This window comes from Kryptolebias marmoratus, linkage group LG5 (assembly GCF_001649575.2).
Source record: "Kryptolebias marmoratus isolate JLee-2015 linkage group LG5, ASM164957v2, whole genome shotgun sequence".
Lineage (NCBI taxonomy): Eukaryota > Metazoa > Chordata > Actinopteri > Cyprinodontiformes > Rivulidae > Kryptolebias > Kryptolebias marmoratus.
Genome location: NC_051434.1, coordinates 18,649,788 through 18,675,832, shown reverse-complemented (window position 1 = coordinate 18,675,832; position 26,045 = coordinate 18,649,788). Strand labels below are relative to the sequence as shown.

The window sequence follows — 26,045 nt, the reverse complement described above, 5'->3', positions numbered from 1 at the left end:
ACACGCTGAGGGCATCTTCATCATATTAATTGGTTTTATGTGTATTTATGAAGATATCAAAGACAAGTCTCCATTTTATGAAACATTATGGGCAATAAAATTGATTGAAATTAATTGATTTAACTTAGTTTAGCATCTTACTTAACTCCATTAACTACAATATTGGTCAGAAATTTACCAATCAGTTGATTACCAGGGCACTGTGGTGAATTCCTCTGTGGTTTACAGTTTGTTCTGATTGGTTTTGGACCCACTGTGGTCACTGTATAACTGAATGTGCTGTGTCAGTCACAGCAATCTGAGATGTTCTGTCACAAATGCTCACCTGCTTAAACACAGTGCTTATGTTCACAGTGAAGCTGTATGAAACCAGCTGACGGCTGCAGCACACCGCGGTGGAGTTTTATGGGTAAAAATCTTCAGTTTCTTTGCTGTGACACTAAGGTTTTTTTGACCTCTCAATCAGGTAATTAGGCTTACTAAGAGTTGGGTAAATAACTCCACAAAAGTGCAACTTCAGTGACTCTGAACCGTGTTTGTGTCACAATAATGAAATCGTCCAGGTGAGTGGATGTATTCGTGATTTTCCAGAAATGTCGGCAGACCTGCGGATGTCCTGTTACTTACTCACCAGCAGCCCCCTGTGTGAAGTGGCTGTATGCATGAAGAGTGGATGAATGAGATCTGATCGCTCCAGGTGGATTTTAATGTCAGGTGTGAACACTCGTGTTTAAAGCTGTCCACTTGTGACTGAATCATCCGAGACTGAACTGGACCAATGAGTTGCTGCACTTGACTAATTGATAGATGACGTCCTCCCAACAATAAAAAGCTTACAGTTAAAGCGAAATAAATCTACTACTCCTTCCAACACTGTATTTCAGTACAATGTTTGAGCCAACTCAAACATTGCACGGTTAGTCATGGACTAGTAGATGATTGTATAAAAGGATTATTCAGAGATCAATCACCAGTCTGTATTATACAAGCAGATGATGCCGGGATATTTGTTCAGTGCAGGTCCGATAAAACATAAAAATGAGTAAAGCCAAAAGGGTCTTGTGAAGTCTCACATACTGTAGGTGCTCTTTTGATACTTCAGGTACACAGACATTTCTTTGTGCAAGGCTTTGTGCTTAAAGTAAAAAAAAAAAAGGGGGGGGGTCAAAATGGGTGACTGGAAATAATATAGATCTACATTATTAGTAGTGAATTCCGCACAAAATGCACAAGCAGACATTGCAACTTTTTATTTTATCACCATGAACGACTTCATTGTGCTGAGCTCATGTGTGGCCTACCATAGAAAAACATTAGTGCCTAATGGGTGAAGAAACATAATTTCCAGACAGTGATATTATTATTATCATTGTCTTTTTTTTGTAATTTTTCCAACAGAGTAATCATATTTTTTCTTTAAGGATTTTAAAGAACTGAGAAAACTTTGGAGCTCTATAGTTCATATACACTTGATTACAGAACCTTTTTATAGTTCCTAAATCAAAATGAAATGGCTTTTTCTATTCAACGAGAAAGTACTAGAAAGCTTTTCTCTCATCTGCCGTGCTCAGACAGAATAATTTAAATACCAGCTGAAATTACTTCACGACAGGCTTATCTCAAGGTGGGGATTCTTAAACTTTTCCCCATTAAGTCCTGGGCAGCTGTTTTTAGTTTTCAATAGTAATGTTTGTTTTTAGTCTACCAAAGTCAGACAGACTCATGTTCTACTGCTTCAAGGTGTCTCTGAAATGATGTTCAGCAAAGCTCCTAATCTCTGATACTTGACCAGCTTTTAGATTTTCAACAAGAGAGAAAATAATCCATTCACTTTTACAATGTCTGATCTTATGACCCTTTTAATATTATTTTTAAAAATTCTTACACTTACCAAAGAAACAATATGAAGACCACAATTTGTGGGAAAAATAGATTAAAATACAAACTTTACTGAGCACACTTCATTTGTATCTGAGCTCTAAATTTTCTCCTCAAAACGGGAAGTGAAATCTTTTCATTTGTCATATTTCCTACATAAAAGCACTGTAGACACAAAACTTTACATGTTTGATGACCAGTCACTTCACAATGACTGATTTACTGGGGCTCCTTTTCTAGTCTGTGTTTTGGTCTACCTGTCCTAAAGAGTGCTACTAGGACGTAACAGACACAGATGTGTGGCTACCATGGTGACCTTCATGAGCTACTGGCAGTAGCGCTAACATTTCTTTGTCCTCTTTACACTCCTTACACAGTTTATATATCAAACATTGGCATTTTGTCAGCTAGGATTATTACAGAAATGTGTGCCAAATTACAGTTGGGCTTCAGAGAAGAAAGTTGATGTATCTTTGAATTTCAAATAGTAGCTAAATTGGCACCCTTTAAAATTTCTTCAGAAATTTTATAGTTTGGTAGTATTTCTATTTGTGGTCAAGCCAAATTGTTATATTTTCTAATAACCAAACTCACTGCAGATTTGAGAAAATCTTAAATCCTAATTTGAATAGCGCTGCATATCCTCAGCTGTTTAAAGCCATTGTTTAGTTTCTTCAGATGAGTAATGGACAAAGTACACAGATTGAGAGCACGCAATGGTGTTTCTCATTTCGGCTTGGTTTAGGAACAAAATTAAATCTTCCAGAGATATTCAGGGCAGCTATTAGTTAATGCTGTTTTTAAAAGAGTCAGAAAATGCTTTTCTACATACTTCAACAAACATAAATACAACTCTGTAATATCAAATATATAGTAACCTCTTCACAGACAACTTTTCAGAACAGGACTCAGCTGTCCACCTACATGTCAAGGATAAAAGGCACTCTTTTCAGGACCAAAATGTTCATATTTTGGACAGAAAAGACAGATGGTTTGAGAGGGAACTGAAGGAAGCCATTTACATCAAACGAGAAAGACACAGGAACTTACAGATTTCAGCTTTCTAAAACCTACAGTGAAGCATTAGGCCTGATGCCCAGTCATTTTCACTGTAATTCAGGCTTTCATGCATGTGACCAAAGCATCTCTGTGTGAGCCAGGCAAACAAAGACCCTAATGACTCTCCAGGTGGGAGGGGAGTGGGTTTAATCTGCATGGGAATATCTATCTATCTATCTATCGCACTGAATTTAGTGTTTTGTATATTTATGGCATACATCTGCCTCTTTATTTCTGTATTTGATTCTGTACCTGGTTGTTGTTTTTGTGTTGTAAAGCACTTTGAATCTTCTTGTTGCTTAAAAGTGCTACATAAATAAATTTCACTCCACTTCACTTCTGTGCCTCTGACTGGGAGAATGTCTACAAAGTTGCCTGCAGGTTTGTTAACTTCTTTTCTAACATAGTATATCTGTAATACCTGGTTGTAAATATCATGAGGACTGGACATGCTGATGTGACACAAATCAAGGATGACCTCTCACAGCTACATATTTTATACAGCATTGGTGGACATTGTAGATAAGGAATAAATCAGGCGTGGTACAGAGAGGGTGTGGAAAGGCCCAGTGTGGAAGCAGTCTGTTAAGTGGACAGGCAGCCCTGCTGGAACTCTGCTATCTGTCTGCTGCAGAAAAGACTGGAGAGGTGTGTGTGTGTGTGTGTGTAAGGTGGTGGTCGGGGAGAAGGGGGTGGGAATGCTCTGAGGCAGGACACACACTGAGAGAAAGCTTTTCATCAGGCCTGCATGGCTGTGGACAGTCCCAGGCATCATCTCTTTGATCGTACAGTTTCTTTTTAACAACTTCAACATTTCTATTATATTCTGTCATAATTATACTGCTGCAATCAGATTCATTCAAACAAAAAGTGTTATGCAATCGAAGCTGTGGGTGCCTCCGAAAGCTATGAGAGTTCATTTCGATAGCATAAGTGCATGGTCTTAAAAAAAAATATATAAAAAATACATGTGAAATAAAAGCATCTGATTACAGCTTTAAACTTGCAACAATGAGCCCAAATGAAACGTTGGAGAGCAAATTGTCATGTAAGCTAAATATGTGGTTGTGACTTACTTCCAGCTCAACATGTGCCATCGAACTTAAAGGCACGTGTCAGAGAGACAGTATAATTGTTATTACAGCATTGCTCTGTGTGAGACAGTCCAAACCCCCTCATAGCTGCCACAGCTGGAAGTGCCCCTTTAAATAAAACATTACTCATCAAGAAAACAACTTCATCATTAATCAAGCAGAGAATCAATTCTGTTTACATTTCCATCAGACTGACTTTTAGAACTGAATAGGTGAGAGAGAGAATTCTTCTATCGCGTGTCCTCTGTCAAAAGAGGAGGTATCATGCACATCTGGTCTGGATCCGTCAACATGTTGCATCTGTCCCGACGGGTCACTTATACACAGCTTCATGTGTATATACTTATATTTACCCGAGAACCTATCAATTGTGTGCATTTTTTTTTCCCACTTCAACTTAACGTCTGAGATTTTGGAGCTTTTGGTGAGAAAAACAGATTTTTTTAAACCTCAGTTTTTGGTAACTTTGAGTGGACTTGGCATACAGAGCTTTTTAGAAAAAAAATGATGTAACAACCTAGTTTACTCATGCTGAGTATCACTCTGTGCTCTAGAAACCAAAACAGCAATGAAGCCCCTTTTGCTAGCGTTTCTACATCTGTCACGGTTTAAAACTGCAATAAACCCACATTTTCCTCACTTTCTTCTCTGTCATCACAATCATCTAAACCACATGTGGGCATTAGGTCATATGACCATTCAGAACATGGTCTCACTAAAACCAGGAAGAAATGCCTTGCTGCTGAAATGTGCTATACAAATAAAATTTGATTGATTTTGATTGATTGCACAATACTTGAAATGCACTCACCCATTTAGGTGTTCCAATTACTTCCATAGCCACAGGTGTATAAAATCAAGCACCTAGGCATGCAGACTACTTCTACAAACATTTGTGAAAGAATTAGTCGCTCTCAGGAGCTCAGTGAATTCCAGCGTGGTACCGTGATAGGATGCAACCTGTCCAGTCATAAAATTTCCTTGTTACTAAATATTCCACAGTCAACTGTTAGTGGTGTTATAACAAAGCGGAAGAGATTGGAAACGAAAGCAACTCGGCCATGTAAAATCACAGAGTGGGCTCAGTGGATGCTGAGGCTCATAGACCACAGAGGTCATCAACATTCTGCTGAGTCAGTAGCTACAAACCTCCAAACTTCATGTTGCCCTCAGATTAGCTCAAGAACAGAGTGTAGAGAGCTTCATGGAATGGGTTTCCATGGCCAAGCAGCTGCAACCAAGCCTTACATAACCAAGATCAATGCCAAGTGTCAGATGAAGTAGTGTAAATTTCCTAATGGTAAATTCCTAACATCGGTGGACAATATGGGTAAAAATGTGAGCAAAAGGAGAATTTCTTCCTTTGCACAGTTGTCAACTATTATTGTCAAACACCTGTCTCTTTGCAGCAGCTATTACAGCCAAGTTTGGGTTTTCCCCTCCCAGAATTCTGCAAGTTGAAAAAGAAACACCCATTAAATGCATATGCAAAGAGGTGAGATGGTTTAAGGTCCAAAAGGGGTTTAAACAAGGCACAAACTGTTAGAAAATCTGCCTTGTGGTCAGCATTTCGCAAAACTCATCTTAAATTATGTGACTAAGCCACATTTGAAACAAAACAGGAAGGAAGGAAGAAACACAAAATTATTCAGAATAAACCGAATTCCCCCCAACCTCCCATTTTTCCATTTTCACGACAACTTATACAGAACCTGTTTTGTCATGGCTTCCTTCTTTGTTAGAATAAAGAACAGCGCAGGCAGACAATGCAATCTATATTCATATATTCAATCATATACAATGCCTCTGCTACGCTGAGGTTTACAACAGAAATACTGCAAGTGCAGACGTCTGCAAATCTTCAAAAAGTCAACAGACTCGAACAGACTTATTATATCACTTCCCAATATTTACAGTATTTTTAAACAAGCAGTTTTCTTATTTCCTTTGAGATAAACAACACCAACAACAAAACAACAAAAAGAAAACACTCCAGAAATACTACAGAGGAAAAACAATTAAAATAAGGGTGCCAAAGTACAAAAACTGACCCTGAGACTTTGAAAAGATAGAAAAACTGCACAGGACATTTTGCACACAGTAGCTTTTGACAAATTATTCAGTACTCAAATATTAACTCTGCAACTGCTCTTACAGTGTGAAAAACAATGTATAATATTAACATCATAGATACTATGCAAAAAAAAAATATATAAGAAAAAGGAGTTTGGCATCTTTGCTGTGAACCTAGCTGAATAGCACTATGTCACAAAAAGTTACAACAAACAAAACAGGTTGGACTGTGTGATCTATTTAGTTGTTATAAACTTTGTTATGGGGATTGCATTTCTGATGCAGTAAATCTTTCAAATGAGAGCAAAACCTCAAACAATTTGACTGCCTTAAACTTAATCAAACTTAAATTACTTGGAGCCCTGGGTGGTGAGCCAAGTCTGTGTGCAAGCTGCCACAGTGATAAACAAACCCTTCTGATAAAAAGGTTTGTTCTTTTTTTTAAATCAATTAAATTCTGCTAGCATTTAGGTAGATTTTGCATTAGTTGTTGTTACGGTCGGTAAAGGAGTTTCTGATCAAGTGTCTGCCAGAAATAATCATCTCAACAACAACTACCAGTAAAGATAAAAACAAAACGCAGTAAATGACAAACAGTTTGTGATTATGTTCGTGTAATGCCATTTGTTGAGTAACAGTTCAGAATAAAGGGATATTCAAGCCATTTTAAAAGTGGGGTTTTGTAGAAACGTGACAAAGAATTAGTATCTTACTTGTTGTAGATGAATCTTGGAATGGCTGAAAATTAATTTCTGACAAGACTGATGAGCTAATGGCTAGTCCAAATGCAGTTAGGACAAAAGTAAATTGCTAATTCCTACATTACACTGTTGCATAATTTGAGCACTAGGTCAATTGTGATTTTCACCTTGGACCCCATGACCTTGAGTTCAGTGGTGATCACCCTTTACTCTAAGCGGTGTCCAACTGTGGAGTTTAACATCCCTGTTATACAGCTGCAGAATTAGAGCACGGGCTGTTTTTTGACCTTGACCTTTGACCTTGAACTTTGTCCAGATCACCAAAATCGAATCACTTGTTCCTTGCACCATGTTTGATGTTTCCTTAAAACTTCATGGAAATCCGTTCAAAACGTTTTGAGTAATTTTGTAATATTTTTGAGACAGATACTAATGAAAACATAACCTCCTTGGCGGAGGTAATAAAAATGTGAATTTTTTGCCATAGGAGACCCTAGGCTGCACTGGAAGTGCTACAGCTAGCTGTTGCTGCTATTTGCACTTGTGTGTAAATACTCACATATTGTGAGCGTAAGTGTAAAATGTAAAGGTCTATGGAATCATGTTATCATAAAACATGAAAAGGAAATCTTTAAGTTTGGAGTTGGAGTCACTTTGCTGTGAATGCGTGTGAACTAGCTGTCAGCTCATCAGTCCTGTCAGATGGAAACTATTTCTCCAAAGTGAGGTCTTTCAAAGAACTACAACAGGCAAGATATCAATTGTTCATAACTTTTACACAGAACCCCACTTCAGAATATGCCTTTAATGTACTCAGCGTACAGTGGTTGTGTAAAACAAGTGGAAGGGATTAGACAAAAAAGTTTTTTAGTCTACATGCTTTAGCTTGATGAACAGTCAGGTTCAACCCTTACTGTAGCTAATAACTTAAAAGAAAACTCCAAGTACTACTATTTCATTAGTCATATTACATCAGAACTACATTTTTGCTTTAAAATTGTATTTTAAGCTAACAAACATGATACAATGGAATAAATAAAGCAGCATGGGAGCGGCTAAAAATATTTAGAAATCAGCCAAATACATCTTTGCTGCCACATTTAATCTGATTTTTCTCATTCATTTGGCTCAGATCCATAAACAACTCAGTGCTGCCGCTAATTATTGTCGGTAAAACCATAAAGGATGAAAGCTTCGTCCTCCTTTGCTGTTACTGATTTGACAACAACCTGCTGAATTCCTCTGAACAGTAGATCAGAAGCCAAATGAAGCCACGTCTGCTGGGTCTGTCTGGATCTGTGCGAGCGGAGCAGTTCAGAGCTGTGTGTAGTAATGTGTGTGTATGGTAAAGGTCCAACCTGTTAGCAAGCCAAATGTAGAGAGCATCAGGTTAACTGCAGCACAACACTGAATGTGATACACATCAAAAGGGGTTTTAAAATGGTTATAATCCATTATACTCTACCCTGTACTAAAAGCTGCATCTTATAAACTACAGGCAGAGTTTAAACTATTTTAGCTGGTGCTATAATCACTTCAAGGCTAATTGACTTTGCGTATGGCTAATTAAAGCTGCAGACAATTAGCTGCGGTTGCTAATAATGTTTTGGATTTACTGCGCTGAATGTGGCAATCAAGGCACCAACACTTGCTGATAAACATGTATTCATCAGAGTTTAGTAATCATTGTGCTTTCATTAACATACTAAACTATCAAAGTCAAGGTCTTCACCATTTTGTGTCCCCGTGTTTTTACTTTAGCCCATAAAAGGACAAACCAGTCGTCAATATTTTGAATCCCAGCAGTGCACCACATTTGTCTTTGTTTGAGTTGATTATGAAAATCATAAAAAGAATTCAAAACATTTACCTAATATTGTAGCTTGTTTGATAAGAAACTATTCTGGATGTTTATTGGTCTACAGTAGGGATCCTTAAAGGGTGGAATGCATCCCAGATCCAGACCCAAATGAAGTCTTGTTCAGACCCAATCGGTAGTTAAATTTCAGTAGAATTTATGCTGTGTATTTTTACCAACAAGTGTTTTCTGCAATGAAGTTAACTCTTGGAAATCAGCACAGCTTTTCTAGCCTTGATGGTAATTTTTGGCTTCTTGTGGTAGAGAGAATTTGCAGAGAGGCACAAGTCTGAAAAATTGATACTGTGAGCAAAGAAAATATGAATAGCTGTCATTGAATGAAAAAGGCTGAAAGGGATAAAAAGGAGTTTTCATCCAGACTGAATGAACTCCTATGTGTTCGTTCTTTCTGTTGAGAGTTTAAAACCAGTTTGTCTCTTATGTTCAGAAACGGTGGCAGTTATAAAAATCCTGCAATGTAAAAGGTTCCTACAAAATTAAACACAAATCGTAACCATAAAAATCTGAGCTGCGCACAGAAAATCAATGATCTAAAAAACACACTGCAAAATTCATGCCCAGACCCCGAACTCCACCACTTCCCGTTGTGTCCCCTTGAGCCTTAAAACCAAAACAGTGAGATCGATACAGGCTTATAGAGTGCCGAATCTGTACCTCATGCCCTCTGTGGACTTGTTCTGATAGTTGCAGTACAGCTGCGGCGTGCCCAGCATTGCTTCTGTGAACACAGCCAGGAAGCCCAGGGTCTCCACGAACAGCGCCGAGTCCAGGAGGAGGTAGGTGATGTAAGCCGCCACCAGGGTGAAGGCCAGCACGCACTGCATGTAGTCCACGAAGCGGCTCCACGACCAGAAGTAGTTCCAGTCAAAGTCTAGAGAGGCACAGCAGAATGAAACCAGATGAGATCAAAGAAAATCGTCATTTTAATGGAGACAAAATGGGTACAAGTAAGAGAAGCACGACTTAAAGTTACAGTGTGCAACAATGGCAAAGGTTTATCATGAAGAAGTAGGTGCATGTCTGAGGAACAGAGGATGATGATTAAAATGTAACACAAGAAGTGGCAGGAATCAACAGGAATCAACCTTGTGAAAGAAGAGATAACATGGAAAGACAACACATTTGGGATACAGTAGATGAGGGCAGTAAACCAAGATAATCCCTAATGTGTGATAAAAGAACAACACACATCTTTAGAATGACCCAAAAGTTGATTGTATTACCTTTGACTGGTAATTTAGCCTTTTAATATAAATGCCATTTGTTGTTTAGATGGTTGGTGGCTGGCAGCTGAAATTGTTTCCCTGTGACTGTTAGATATCGGTAATTGTTGCATGCTGTTCCTATAATGTCACGAAAAAGTTAATGGTTTGGTATGTGCCTACTTTAAGACTTAGAATTCATTACAGTTTGAAAACCTCAGTGTAATGATCTAAAAATTAAACAAAATGGTTAGAAAGAAAAAAACAACTAAAAATCTAAAACTGAAAATCAGTCATTCTTGAATTTTGGTTCACCAGAATTATTGTAAAAAACAAACTAATAAGACGATCTAGTCAAAAACAATGGTACCGTAACTTAATATTTTGATGCACAACTATTTGAGTGAATCAAGTGATGTCTGTCCCTCTCTTTGAGACGTCTGCACCTGTCCACGGGTATTTTGTCCCACTCCTCCTGAACAAACTGCTCCATCTGTCTCAGGTTTGAAGGGTTCCTTCTCCAGATGTTTCAACTGCTTCCACAGATGTTCAACAGGATTTAGGTCAGGACTCAGAAGGACACATTAGAATGGTCCAATGTTTGGTTCTGAGCCATTCTTGGTGTTTTTAGCTGTGTGTTTTGGGTCATTTCCTGTTGGGAGGACCCATGAGCTGAGACTGAGACCAAGCTTTCTGACACTGAGCAAAACATTTAGGTCCAGAATGTCTTGATGGTCTTGGGATTTCATTGGATCCTGAACAGATTCAGGACTCCCTGATCGATGCAGCAAAGCAGAACCAGAACAGAACCGAGCCTCCTCCGTGTTTCTCTGTAGGTACGGGTTTTTTTTATTGATACGTTTCATTTTTGGGTCTGTGAACACAGAGCTGATGGGACCTGTTGCCAAAAAGCTCCAGTTTTATCTCATCTGTCCAAAGGACATTCTCCCAGGACCTTTTTTGGCTTCTCAAACTGCATTTTAACAAATTACAGCCTCGCTTTTTTATGATTTGATGTCCTCTTCAGTCATCTTCCATTAGGTCTACTTTGGCTCAAACAGTGTCAAAACATCAGTATGTTTTGATCTGACACTGATGACCTTTGACCTTGACATTCATCTCTAATCTCTTTGGAAGTTGTTCTAGGCTCTTTAGTTACAATATGTACTATCTGTCACTTTAATTTGTCATCAGTTTTCCTCATGCATCACACCCAGGGAGGTTGTCTCCAGTCCTATGGACCTTAAACTTCTGTAGTCGCAGGAACGTCAAGCTGCATGGAGATGGTCTTATTGCCATTACCTTTAACATGCTGCTCAATCATTTTATTTCTAAGCTCCTGAGACAACTCTGTCCTCAGCTTTCTCTGCTCCATGTTCAGTGTGGTACACACCATGATACCAAACAGCACTGTGACTACTTTTCACTCTTTAAATATTCAGACTGACTGACTACAGGACTGAAGACACCTGTAATGCTGATTACAGGACACACCTTTGTTTGGCATGTCCCTGTGGGCAAATTAATTAAACTATTTTCTGGGGGCACCATCCTTCTTGTCAAACCCAGTTTTATTAGTTTATTATTATTTTTTAAATTCTGGTGAACCAAAGTTCAGAAGCACTGATGGATTTTCATTAGCTGATCTTTAGTCAAATTTTTCCTATTATTACTTTTGTCCATTTCAAGCTCTTCAGAAACCTTTGTATTTTTTTTCTTTAACAAAAATGTACAAACTAATTTGACCACATCTCTGTATACACTCTTTGGTTTAAACAGTAGTTTATAGTTTGGTTGTTGGTAGGTAAACAGTTCAGATGTTGGTAACAGTGGATGGTAAATAGTGAAACATCAATTGTGTTGTGGTAGCAGGGTAGTTAGTTCAGATGAAAAACTTACACACTATAGTACATTCCTTCACAATTCTCATTTCCACATATAATAATCACAATGGGGTTTTGTCTTACAACGTACTTCACTATTAAAGGTAACTAATAAGTTGGTACTTGTGAAATATTTACAAACTTCACATGTGAACTGAGAATTTTCACACCACCCCCACAATTCGCTCCATATATTCAGAAAAAAAAACCCCACAATATGCCACTTCTACAAAAATCTGTTTTGTGCTCCATTTGAGAATGTTCTCATTAAAATCTCTCAGGACATTAACATTTCTTTTTAAGTCTGAGAGAAAAGCAGTTTTCTGAGAAGTGAACGTGGTGAAAAGCCCTGAAGGAGCGTAACAGTAATCCAAGTTTATAGTATTTTCCACACTGAAGTAATGAATCGGAAAGTTCTTTGATTCCCAAAAATGTGCAACATAAATCTACTGAATGAGAGCTATGAAACTGAAGCAAACATATCTGTTGATTTTATGTTAGCAGAAGAAAGGGTTTAACTATGAATGCCTAGTCATGGCTACAACATAAGAGGAGTATAGGACTACTGTATTCTAAACAGGAATTTCTACAAGCCATAAACACATATTCCAGATTTGTTTAATGCGTTTTTTTAAGAATCGCCATATCTAAGGAGGTATCTTTACTGTAGGCAAACCAACTGGGACCACAGTATTTGTATTTGCCACCAAAATTCCTATGACAAACTCACTAAATACAAGAGAATGCCCACTGCTGTTTGGATACAACTCTCCACTAAACGAAAAAAAAAAAAAAAAAACCTCTGAGAAAACCTAATATTCCAGGCTTGAAAAAAATTGGTTATGAAAGACCACAATTCTTTATGACATTTGAAGACAAGATTGAATGATTTTTTTTTCCCCTTAAAGAATTATTGCTGAGTGATTATGACATTTAGATGACATTTCTAAATGAATACGAGTGGCAGGCATGCATGTGTGGAAGCTAATGTGGCTTTCCAATACTGAGCCAATCCAATTGTTCTCTTGTGCAGGGCGAGTGAAACGAATCCCTTAAACGTAACCAAATCAATCCTAAAGAGCCATCCAAACCAGGTCACAGCCTTCTGTCAACCTGCCATACCCTATTCACAATGTAAAGTCTTACAAGTACCTAAAGTGGCAACACAATTCAAATCCAATGACAAAGACGAGTCCCCTGAAAGGTAAAATGGGGAATACATAGTTGTACTTTACACCAATCACATCAAAAAAGAATTGTAATATGTATTGTAAACCGTGTTTATCCTGTAGGTGCATGGTGTGGCTGTGGAGCTGTGCCTGCAGTAGAGCCAAAGACTGAATGTGGGGCAGCTTAGCACTGCGCTGGCGCTACCTGATAACAGTCAAACACAGTGGGACGCCACAAAGAGCAGCATTTAACGCCAACCTTGCTTCTAAAGGCACGCTTATGATCACAGCGAGCACAAAACAGAACATATGATATACAACCAGTACGGCCCCAAGTCATGATACCATTAGTTATTACGTTAGACTAAATAACAACAACACATACAAATTAGTGGTAGTTGGCAGGAAACTTTGAAAAACGATGCTACTGCTTGGCTTTGCAAGTTGAGCCACCTGGCAAAGACAGAAAAATAGGCTTGCGCACTACATGACTTCGCTTTTGGTTCATTTATTTACCACAGTATTTTTTTGTTTTACCAACAAGTCATCCTAAACTTTTAAAAACTACAATATTTGTTGTAGGATTAAAGGTGCTAATACATTAACGCTACAGACCCCCTAATACCATTTGGTTGTTATTCTTCCATTTTGTTGTACTTTACATGACTGAACTGAGTCTAATGTTATAACACTAGCTTTTGACATGTCTAAACTACAAAATCATTAAAAACAAACTCTTAAAATTTGTTTTGTTTTTGCCCCTTTTATACAGTTTATACACCCACACGTTGGAATTTTGCTAGTTGAAATCATTTCAAAAGAAAGCCTCAAATTACCCTTATAAACCACATTAACATTACATGTGATCACGTTTCCTCATGTGATTTCCACATATGACATATGTGAAACATTGTCAAATTCTCATGAAAAAAAAATCACGTTTCACAAGAATTTCTTGTTTTTCCACCCCAAATTCACAATGAAAACATGTGCAAAACATATGTTTCACATATCGTCACCTTCTTAAAATAATTGCCTAAGTCATTTTTTGCAATTTTTCAGGAAACACAAAAAACTGAACCATTTGTTGATTGTTGAGATGATTTAGGCAAAAAAAATGAATGAAACAAAATGACTTAGGCAATTATTTTAAGAAGGTGACGATATGACATGTGGAACACATAAACTAAAACGTGAAAACACATCCCATGTTTTACCACATGGTATCACGTGTGAAACACTTTATTTTTCCATACTAGGGGAACTATTGGGCTTTGTAGACAATAGTTTATGTATGTACAAATTTCAGCCAGTTACTGCATTTCTTTAGAAATTTTCTAGTTTTATGATTCATTTCATTTTATTTTTAAAAAGTCTACTCTTGGATTGAGAAATAATTGCAGAAAACACGTGCATGGGCACAGCTTTATCTACAGGGTTTCCTTTTGATACCTCCCCCGCACCTGACTGATGGAAGGAAGTGGGGGGGCTAAGGTACTAGATTGGTGAGGTTGCTTTTTTTTTACCTATGCTCTAACTCTATGTAATAACCAGGGACTCTGCAGCACAAATGAACACAACTGCCTATCCCCAAAAAATAAAGGATGTTACAAACAATTATATGTGAAATCATAGATTCTTGTTGTTGGCACTGTTGTTTGTTTCAGTTCAGTCCTGAGATAATCTCTTACCCATGTGCAGTACATGGATAAGAGATTATCTCATACTGTGAAGCCATGTCAAGGCATATCTGCCTCAGGCACTGCACAGAAGCTAAAGTAAAGACTACTGTATAAGCAGCAGTCTGCTACTCTCTCCCACACTGACCACTAAGTAAGGTTTATCACAGTAGTGCACCTCAGCTACTCCCAGCAGTACACCCTGCCTTGCTGTGCATTAGAGTGTACAAAGAAATTCTCTTCCTCCTCTTTAATCCCCATTGAGCGTGGCAGCTATGGTGGCACTGTGTGGGAACAGACTCAAACTGCACAGTAGGCTCCCTGAGGTTGGCCAGCTGAAAGTCCCACACAGTTGTCGAACACATGTAGGAAGAAATGGGCTGACGTTGAAGGTTTCGAATACATGTATTAAAATATTCTAGCAATGGACAAATGTGTGAAGCAGGGGTTGGGGTACCATCAACTTTCGATGTATCTCGATGTGGACATCAGCGTTTCGGAATCCATTCAAAAATGTCAAAATTGTGTACAAGTTTCCATCCAGAGAAGGAAGAAAGAAAACACCTGGTGTTAGCGGCCAAAGCTAACTAGAGGGCCATCGAGCGAGCGACGTTGAGGTTTCCACCTAAATCGGAAAAGGCAAAGTGAGTTAGAAAAGTCCATTGCCACTTTTATTGCGATGGATTTGCATCCCCATTTAGTCGTGCTCTGTGTTGCATTCTTGGAGCTACAATAGAACAAGATTATCCTAAGTCGAAGTTAAACTATACTAACACAACTATTCTTAAGGCCTCTGCATACTACATGAGAAATCATGAAATTGGCTCTTATTAATGTGGTTGTGTGACAAAAATTGCATAATTTTTGTTAGCGTAGAAGCTTCATCTGCCCCTTTTGCGACACAAGGCCTAGCTGAACGTCTTAGAACAGGGTTTGCGCCAAGTATTGTGTGATCGGTCAGAAGTTGTTGATGCAGAAAAGCAGGTGAGATTAATGGAGTCATTTTGCTTCTACTGCTCTGCTAAGAAGCAGCTGTAGGCTGTTAGAAAATACAGCCGTCTTTACGACTGTTCCAGCAAAACTTAGAAACCTGTGAGCTTAAAAAGACTGGGAGGAGACACAGACGGCTCTTCGTGGCTGGGACTGTCTCAGTCTGTTTAGTAAACACGTCTGGTCGCGGTGAGGGAAGCTAAAATCTCTACAAGGACAGGAGAGTTAAGAAGCCTGTGGAAGGAAACTCATTTTAACGCTGCAGGAGGAGGGAGGAGATTCCTGGGATCTGAATCCTGATCTGAATGTCTCGTGGACGATGAAAGGCTCGCAACCACGTGACCAAAAACTGACTTCTTATGGAGTATGATGGAGCCTTTACACAAGACCAAAAACATAGTCCTGGAAATGCTGAAGAAAGCAGGTAAGATAGCTCCAACATGTGATGCATGGACATCCATTACCAAAGAATCCCAATGTCAATACTAATAGCATCCTTTTGTTCATTTAGCTCCCAAAATCTTGTTTGAATGAAAACTGGTTTATATTGCAGTGTAGAGCAACATATTTTGTTTCGTCGAGGCCTGAGAGATTCTGTGCTCGGGATTTTGTTTGAAGTGTGAATCCTTTTATAATTGCATCACAGCTCTTTGAATCATAATCAAATTGATAGGTGCTCTAGTATGAAGGTATTGTACATGAAATAATGACTAACCACCAGTCAAATCTATCCCAGGGAAACTGTAAGTTACTGTAATTAATGGGAAACGAACTCCACCTACAGAATAAGGTGATCTATTTTCATCTGACAAGCCAATTAAACTGCAGCAGGCCCATATGGGAACAGAATGAGCAGCAAGTCACAGCCGGACAACAGAAAATGATGGAAATCACTTCTTGTCTTGTTTCTGTGTAACATCATTAGGTCACCATCTGCCTGAATGATTGAATTCTTGAGACATGGCCAAGATACCTGAAGTTTGTTGGGCCTATAGATTAAATTCTGAATCATGGTTTATTACAAGTTTATTACAATGGGACAGAGGACAGGTGGAATAAAAAGTTGAAACAGCAGAAAATAATACGCGATTTGTGTATAATACCAGGTCTGAAACAGGGTGGAGGAACAGTGATGATTTGGGCTCGATCTACAGCCGCACAACCCGGGCGCCCCATAAGCTGGACCTCTTCGACCAACTTTAAACTGCATTTCTTTTCCAATCAAAAACAGTTTGCCCTCCTCTCTTGGTTTTTTCCGTACGATCTACAGCTATAATACAAAACCTGAATGAAAGTGGAAAAACAAAAAGAATTTGTTTAAAAGAATGAAGTCGATACTCTGTGAGAACAAACGGGCGAGCAAAGGGAGTCTGATGACACGAAGGCACTGAAGTTCTTACACTGGAGCCTTGTGTTCTGGTTTACTTGCTGACATTAATTCATTTTTTATCCAACTGGAGAATCTAAAAAAAAATCCAATCACTTTTTGCCTCAAGGCTCTGATTTCTTTCTTATTCTTTCTTGCTTGCTTGCTTTTTTTTACTCAAACGAGCATGAAAGAAAGAAAAACTCCCACCACATTTGTCATTTTAAAAAGGTTTTTCTACAGATATTTAATCCTTTTACCTCCACCTGACTGATCACCAATGATGCTGATTTTGACACAGCTGGATGATCAGATCTTTTAAATCTCCTTACAGGAGTGCAGCGGGCTGTCTTCGATATAAATCATCCCATGCTGATGGTACGCCATCTACCCTGAGTGGAAAACTGCAATCCAAGATGTACAATATGGCGCACCATATTGTTCGACTGGGCATCGTGCACAGCAGGCGTCCTTTAAACTCCACACTTACATGGTTTGACTTCACCCACTGATTAAACCTTATTAGGTACAATATCTAGACAGAAAATATTCACAGCTAGCCACATCTATACAGGCTTTCTTGGCCATCTTAGGAAGTTCTGTTAGAAGTAAGCTAAAGTGTGTTTTTCTCTATAAATGTTCAGCTGTTAGATGGAGCTGCCTGGTGTGACAATGCGCTGCCTTTATGAGAACAATAAGAGCGTTGATTAAGGCTCAGACAACAAAGCATGGTGGTCAATCAGAGAATGTCTTCCCGCCGACTGAACAACGTTCACTGCAGGTACAATGCAAAGCTCATCTAACAGACGGATGAATACAGGTTTCTGTTTTGTGCTTTATGCCACCGAGTCAGGGCCTCCGAACGTTGCTTTTTTCTGAGAGGCGCGTGTGATCTTGCAGCTATTCATCAACTCCAGCGTGATAGCTCCACCAGCGGACCAACAGAGCAGGCACAAAGCTGCGTTCGGAGACCACGGCTTCCTGCGGCTCTAATGATGCTGGGCAGAGCTCCCTGATCGATGACCCTTCGGAGGCTCAAGCCACTGCTCAGGCGCCGGCACCTTTCATAAGAAGACTCACAGAGAAAGTGGAAATATGCCTAGGTGCCAAAAGTGCAGAAATAAGCCTGTGTCAAAAAGAGTCTGAGCGACCTGAGTCAACACTGATTGAAAACCACTAATAAATGTCTGCTTACATTCATGCCAGAGTTCAAACTGGAGAGTGTTTATCATGTTAGGGCAGACTAAGTCTTTTCTACCGGTTTCTTCTTTTATATATTGTTTCTTACTGCCACCTAGTGTTCTTTGACCCAGTATTACAAGTCACCATTCTATTTTTAGGTCTATACCAGTGGTCTCCAATCCTGGTCCTTGAGGGCCACTATCCTGCATGTTTTACTTGTTTCTCTGATCCAACACACCTGATCTGGATCAATGGGTGATTAACAGGCTTCTGCAGAACATGAAGAGGTAATTTAACCACTGAATCAAGTGTGTTGGAGCAGGGAAACAAGTAAAACATGCAGGATAGTGGCCCTCGAGGACCAGGATTGGAGACCCCTGGTCTATACTATACTAAGTCTATGACAAAAACTCATGTGATTTTTTTTCTTTTTAAAGTGTTTTAGCATTTGTAAACAAACAGTTCACCAATAGTACAACACATGAGTCATCAGAAAAAAACTTTTTAGGATTTTTCTGTATAATGAAGTCAACATGTCCATTTGTTTCCTCCACTGTGGGACAGTGAGACAGTGAAATGTCTGGGTTTGTTTGCTTTGTAAAATCAGGAGCTCTGCAACTAAAACCTTGAATTGTCTCTACTTCGCCACGATTTGTCTCACTGTAGACTGGTGGAGTTTGAACTCCATACAAGAGATTTTCTAACCCTTTTACAGCCTGATCAATATTAATAAGTCTTATTCTGAGGTCCGCCTCAGAAATCATCTTTGTTCTTAATCACAGCTTTCTAAAAGCCTCTTAGAATTCTCATTTTTGTTTCTTAAATCAGGCCTCACACATAACTCAAAATCCCACTTTCTAACTTACTTTTGCTTCTCACATTATATAAAGGATTGGGCGAATGGGGAATATTTCGATTGGTTGAATCCATCAAATATTGTTTGTTTTGAGGGACATTTTCCCCCTACTTTATTTGAGCTAGGTTAATGTTTCTTTTCAGGAAGTTTAACCTGTAAATACATGTAGAATTCAAATCAAATCCGGATCATCGCTGATCATTGCAGGTAAAATCAACCTCCTTAGTTTCCAGGAAGTAAAGCTTCAAACTTATTTTCAGGTTACTCTACATTTTATTACTTAGCAAAGATCTGTGTGATTTACTTCTTGATTTTATTGAGCAGCAATAATTTAGAAAAAAATATTCACAATAATCATAATATTTGTTCTAAGAAAAATCCTGAGTCATCTAAGAAAAAAAAATGGTCACTCATATGTGGCTTGCAATTACTTAGACTCTAAATTTTAACTCTGAACTGGTATAATTTTCAGATCCATCCATCCATTTTACCCACTTTTCTGTGCAGGGTTGTGAGGAGCCTGCGCCTATCTCCACACGTCACAGGGTGTGGTACACTCTGGACAGGTCGGCAGCCCATCCAAGATTTTAATTTTAAGATGAATCCAAATAGAAAAATGGAAGTGCCAGAAAAAAAATACCCCAAAAATGACAACATATTAGCAACAACAAAAAACACAAACATGCCTGTACATTGCTAATCATTGGACTCATGGATGCTGGATGGAAATAATTTTTTTCATATCAACAACCCTACTGGTAATTTCTAATATTTGTAAGGTGAAAAAAGCCATAAATGGGGGTGGACATTTTATGAAAACAAACAAATCTGACACCAGCGTCACCACCCGGCTCTTTAGACAAAATCTATACTGGTTGAAACCGGATTCAGCAGACATTTCAGGCCCACGCATAAACAGGACCCCCTGAATCAGTGACTTTTCTACCTCCCTCAGACTGCTCAGCATGTCCATCGTGAAATAAGTACTTTCTTGAAACTGTGTAGTTCAAACACATTAGAAGACATTAAAAGGGTGAATTTGGCAAAAAAACCAAAAAACAATCAGCCATTAGAAAAGGTGCTTCTTATTCGCTCATACAAGCATGAAAATGAAGAACGCAGCAGTCAAAGGTAATTACATAATACACAAATGATTTGAGTTCAGATGAAAACACAAGCATTCAGTTAGAAAATGTGCTAACTAACAGGTCAAGCCACCGCAAACTTGTGATTTTTTGCAAATTCAGAGCACACAAAGGTTTTATTTGGTTCCAGGTCATTTTAAACCAAACATGCAAAAACCACAAAGGTCGTTCAAGTAAGACTCAGCCGTTACTTGCATTAAGGGTAGAGTAACATGCAGGAATGCACCATGGGATTAATGGATGCTCACAGATGTAACATTGGGAAATACAAGTGAGTGAAAGAGGGCCATGCTTCGTTTAAACATGTTGGAAATGGTGTTAGTCGTGACCGGGTAGCATTAGCTGGATCATCATGCTCGGGACACATGGGGATGGAGAGGGAGAGGCAGATGAACTACAACTGATGTCCCAAGGTACGCAGTGGGATGTGTACATACCCAGAAAGAGCCTCTTAGGGATTCGGATCTCCTCGTCTTTACTGTCTGTGGCTACAGATAAAACAAAAATAAAGGGAGGGAAACACAACAGCTTGGTTTTCTTCATTGGTTTGAACAAAGCTTAAAAAAAAATGACGGCTCTCTGAACTTCACATTTGAGGTGTTGGTAAATGACAGCTTAAGTATTTCTTGTCTTATTTGTGTCACAGAACATTTTGTACAAAAGGGTGTAAGACTACAGCAGCTTTCCTAATGGAAGAATTTACTAGAAAAAATTTAGTGTTGTTGCATCCTAACAGTTTTGAATCCAAATTTCATCACTAGGCTATACTGACAAAAAAATAAAACAAGGAAACAATTCAATAAAAAGTACGACAAAGGTATTCAACTTAATATCTTTTATCACGCCAATGTCAACCAAAGTACTTGACCTTGTTTTCACTTTATATAATTGTTTATTTTGTCTAGATTCAACCCTCATAGCAGTCAGCAAAACTGAAACACCATTAGGTTAGAATGATAAGCATGTTATTATTAGAAAGTAGCCCAGCTTCCCAGGAGAAAAAGGCTTTTTCCTGGTAAAGTTAAACACACTCCGGTAAATATCAACTAACCAGAAACCAAAAAAGGTCAAGGTGGCCCAGTGTGGCTCCAAAGATGTCAAATGTCTGCCAACATCAAGAAAACATGTTTATCTGTGAAGGCTGTTTCTATTCATGTGTATGTGAACAATGTTGTGGTAGCTATATCTGACTGCTGTTAAAGACGGAAAAAGAAGACATACAGTATGTATCTCTGTTTGGATTCTTGCAGGATTGTATTGGAAAGATGGTACATTCACGTTTTGCAGTTAACTCTAATTTCCAGTACATCGTCTGGCAGCTGGCAGTCTTCGAGCTCTTTTATTTAATCATCAAGTACGATTTCTACCTTCACCCTCATAACAGCTTTTGCTGTGCTACCCATTGCTTAAACTGAACGTAGCAATGTGTTCAGCCAGCTGAGACTAATTCCCTTTTGTTATAACGGCGCTTGTTCCTTTTCAGTCAATTAACCCGGTACAATACAACATATGGAAGAGAACGTCAGCGTGCGTCCTGGCTGAAGACACCTCTAATCACGCCTTTGGGCAAATGACATTTGATGACAGCTGACAGGCCCCACCTGCATTTATAGGTAAGCACAGGTAGCCATCACAGTCATTCTTCAATTCTTATACTCATCACCTTGCTAGGACCACCTCTCCAGAATCACTGACTACTGCTAGTTAGCCCAGTTTTCTCACAAGGGTACTCAAAAATAGTCCAACTCACAGGTGTCAAACTCCGTTCCTCGGGGGCGGTTCTCTTGCATGCTTTAGACGTGTTCTTGCTTTAAAACCCCTGCTTTAAATGACTGACCTGTGGACGTGCTTCTGGAGAACTTGATGATTTGGTGAGGAGGTAATTAAACCATTTGAATCAGGTGTGTTGGAGCAGAAAAAACAAAACTTTCCAGGACAGCGGCCCTCGAGGCCTGGAGTTTGACACCCCTGGTGTTAGTCTCTGTTGCGTGCTAATTAGCGTGCTCGCCTGTAGAGCGATAGTTTCAGGTGTTCTGTACGTGCTTTGGCTTTCTGTTTTGGGATGAGCAAAGAGAGCAGCATTGCCCACAAGCTTAAGTTCAACTTGAACAACCGCAAAGTCGGGACCACGCTTGACCTGGAGGAAAAAAGCCCACGTTATTTCCAGATCCACACTGTTCTGATTGCTGTCGTAAGGTGTTTGTGTGTCCATCTAATGTATGGTAATCAGTATCCGCGTAACCCAGCCGCGATTGGACCATAAACTGATGAGCTGAACGGCGTTTGGCTGCCTGATGAGAAGTGAGCTGCAGAAGTGATGACGTCGGTTCCATTCCTTTGCGCATCCCAACCAGCCCCACCCGACCCGCTGTTCCACGTCAGCCAACTAAATAGTTTGAAAATAGTTTTGTGAGGAGTTCTGTACTACTCATCATTCAAGCTCACTCCTCTTTTGCTTCAGGCTGCCACGTAAACAAATGAATATAATGTAACGCTGCACACAGTACAAGGCGCAGGCTTCAAATGCAGGAGTTTTGAACATGTGAGGGTTTCTCCTTGCATCTATTGTTCCAAGATGTAGGTTACTGAGAAACCTTTTAAAACCGAAAATATGTTCCTATCATTTACATGGATACACTCGGAATAAAATGTGGGTATTCAATCACTTAAGTTATTGTTAATTATAAAAAAGGATCTTCTACTGATATTATCTGTTAGTTTTTACAGAGAAGTAATAAATAGCCCTTTGAAAACTAAATCTGGACTTGCCCTTTTACCATACAGTACCTTGCATTATAAAATGTCGTATAATAAGAATGGATTTTTCAATGTTTTAGACACAAACTGGCTGGTAATATCAAATGGCTAGGGTGAATGCTTTTATATGTGCTGTTTTGTTTTGAATACATCAAACTTGTTTTGTGACACCTCAATCGAGGGAAACAGCTCTTTTCTTTGGGCACACATTTTTAAACTTATTAAAAGATCATCAGAATAAAGGAATGGCTCCATTGACTATTAAACAGTGTTACCTTATAATAATAGCAAATGTTTTAATGACTATTTTAAGGCATACCGGAGTAAAACTCAATGTATAATAAATTAAAGAGTAAAACGATTTTGATTAAACTAACATCTCATACAGCAAATTTATTCTGAATTCTTGTTCATTTCATGGAAAATAATTCTAACTCCAATTTTGGAGGTCAGGTAAGTTTTGACAATGTTTGCAATATTACTCAATCAATACTTTACCTGCCAAAGTCCCAGAAAAGTCAGCTGCAGGTCACGTAATGAACTTCCTGAATACCAAAAAAATCTGCTTTTGGGTTTTGAAAGAAATATTCAACAGAACTGTCTACGTATTACCTTACAGAAAATATTAAAAGATCTTTAGATGACAGCAATGTAGTCGGAGAAATCTTCTTTAAAAACAAAAAGAAATCCCTTTTATATGGCGAATCCTGAGATTCTTTTACGTAAACCCAAAAAGTCTTTTCTTTTTTCTCCTCAAAAAGCAAATAACTGCTTCAGTTCATATTTTAAAAAAAAAACAGAGAACAGTGTGTCAAAGTTAAGTGGTGTAAGACACGAAATCAACCTTTCAAAGCTGCAAAATGTGCGTTCCACACGGCTCTATTTTAGGACATTCGCTCTTCTGCTCTGACATTAAAAATTTATCTGAAAGTTGTAAAGACGTCCAAATGTAAGCAGATGACAATGTCATATATGTAACTGCAAAGACTCCACAACTGGCTGCAGATACAACACAAATAAGTTGTAGTCTTTAAAGCTTTGAGACTTTCTTTTACAAATCTGACGTTTAAACGTGTCGGTGGCGTTGATCTTCAACACACAGTCTGAGAAACTGATTTCAAAATCCAGCAGTGGGAGCAGCTAATGAAGACTGTAAACCAGCGAGGTCAGAATCATCATTTGGACAAGATTTCGTTTCATTTTCAGGTTTAAAAGATTTGGAATAGTTTGGTAGTTTACATTAATATTGAATATAAAATCAGGTTGACATTTCAGGGGCCACAAGCAGCTAATATCAGCCTCTCACACACTCACTCGCACAGTTTCGGGAACAATTGAGCGGTTCTTGCACTCTTAGGATGCCCCGTTGAGCATTTCTGACCTAGAAAGGAGCGCCTCTTGGTGTTGAGTTCAGCAGCCACGCGGACGTCGGTGCACAGGTTCAGCATGACGAGCATCGTGCCAATCATGATGATGCTCTGCCACAGCAGCAGTGTCTCAAAGTAGTGACCAAATCTGAGAAGAAAGAAAAGAAAAAAAAAAGGGTGCTATCAGAAGAATAAAACATAGAGTCAGTGCAGCAGGAAAACCCAAGATCTTTCATTTCTAGTGTTGAATGTATCATGACATTAAAATGATCTGGTCTTTATCAAGTTTTAAAATGATTCAAATCTAACCTCAAGTGTTAGAAAAAAAAAAAAAAACAGATTAAGTAAAAAGGAAGCCAAAATGGAAAAGCTGTGTGTGAAGTCCATCCTCGCTGCTTCCAAAGGATTTAAGAGGTTCAAGATCAGCCAGGAGCCGCTGATCAAATGTATTAATTAACTGATCATCAGCTCTATAAAAGCAGGAGTTTAGTCAGTTTGCTGCTCTGGAGCAGACAGGTGTGTTAACACAATGCCAAGGTGGAAAGACATCAGCAATGACCTTAGAGAAGCAGCTGTTGCTGCTTATCAATCTGGGAAGGGTTATAAATTTAGAATCCATCATCCTACAAAAATAAATATTGTTCACAAGTGGAAATCATTTAACACAGCTATCAATCAGTGACATGAAAACACTCAAATTGAAGGAGGGTAAACTTTCTTTTTCACATGACTGTTTACACCTGAGCAGATAATGCAAACCACCTAAAACACCCTGGTGGAGGTGACCCACGTGAGAGACGCACCTGAAGAGTATCCTCAGGATGTTGGCCACCAGCAGCACCAGGCACACGTAGGTGGAGAAGCCTTCTGCGTTCTGCGTCCGCCGGATGTCCCTGTACTGGGGGATGTAGGGCACCACCCCACCGAACACCATGGCCCCAGCAGCCACCCACGACACCAGCGTGCCGAACACGGACACGACCTGCTCAAAAAGCTCATCTTCCATGCTCGGCTCCTGCTGCGAAGCGGTCCCGGATACAATCAGACGTTTGCCCTCCTCCGGTTCCTGGTGATGCCTTTGAGAATGTGGGAAGCGGTGGAACATCCGTGTTTCCACACACACACACACACACACAAAAGAAGCTGCTACTGCCACGCCATCGAAACTGGAGAGTAACCTCGCAGGTCAAGGCGAGAATAAACACAGTAATTACTGTAAAAAAATAAATATATAACGTTGGTATTTTTAACTTCGAAGCAGATAATGGTGTGCGCTGATTGGTGTTGAGCTGTCCTTCTTTGAGCCGAGGTTTAAATCATCGCAGCAAATACACAAAATTCTCAAGAATGTACCAGAAAGCCAGTCAACTTGCCGGGAAACTTAAACTAAAGGCGCATTTTTGAATCGTGTGGAAATATTACGAGCGCCACAGAGCAGCCCAACCGGTCAGTTGTTATCTTGTGACTTCTTTCCGCACTTCCGTAAACGTCACAAACTCAAACAAAGATGTTAAGTTTGAGTCAAGATGCTTCACCCTCGAACTAATCATAAGTAATGCCCGCATTACCACTCTCTCTCCCTCCCACTGGCGGCGCCAGGGGGGCGCCAGGGGGTGCTATAGCTCCCCCTGGAAAAGTCATAGCACCCCCGTAGCACCCCCAAGCAAAGGCATAACCGGGGTATGTGTGGGACATGTCCCCCACTTCCCTTATGTATGCCCTATATCCCCCGCACTTTTTTCCAGCCGTTGCAATTGTTTAATTT

The 26,045-nt window shown here is 39.2% G+C and overlaps 1 protein-coding gene across 3 annotated transcripts in view; it reads right to left on the bottom strand.

The window, feature by feature from the left end:
- The window catches only part of slc66a2 (solute carrier family 66 member 2), a 43,672-nt gene extending 17,843 nt beyond the window's left edge, over positions 1 to 25,829 (bottom strand). Inside the window, exons 1-5 of one of the 3 annotated variants that reach the window (XM_025006951.2) lie at positions 25,084 to 25,829; positions 24,295 to 24,428; positions 20,594 to 20,644; positions 9,339 to 9,555; positions 5,771 to 8,163 (exon numbers count right to left, since the gene is read on the bottom strand). In XM_025006951.2, the coding sequence (XP_024862719.1) occupies positions 8,016 to 8,163; positions 9,339 to 9,555; positions 20,594 to 20,644; positions 24,295 to 24,428; positions 25,084 to 25,385 (852 nt within the window). In that variant the 5' untranslated portion in view covers positions 25,386 to 25,829 and the 3' untranslated portion in view covers positions 5,771 to 8,015. Of the gene's footprint in view, positions 1 to 5,770; positions 8,164 to 9,338; positions 9,556 to 20,593; positions 20,645 to 24,294; positions 24,429 to 25,083 lie in introns of those variants that run through there. The other 2 variants (XM_017420951.3, XM_017420952.3) reach the window with 2 other exon arrangements.
- Positions 25,830 to 26,045: the final 216 nt, after the last annotated feature.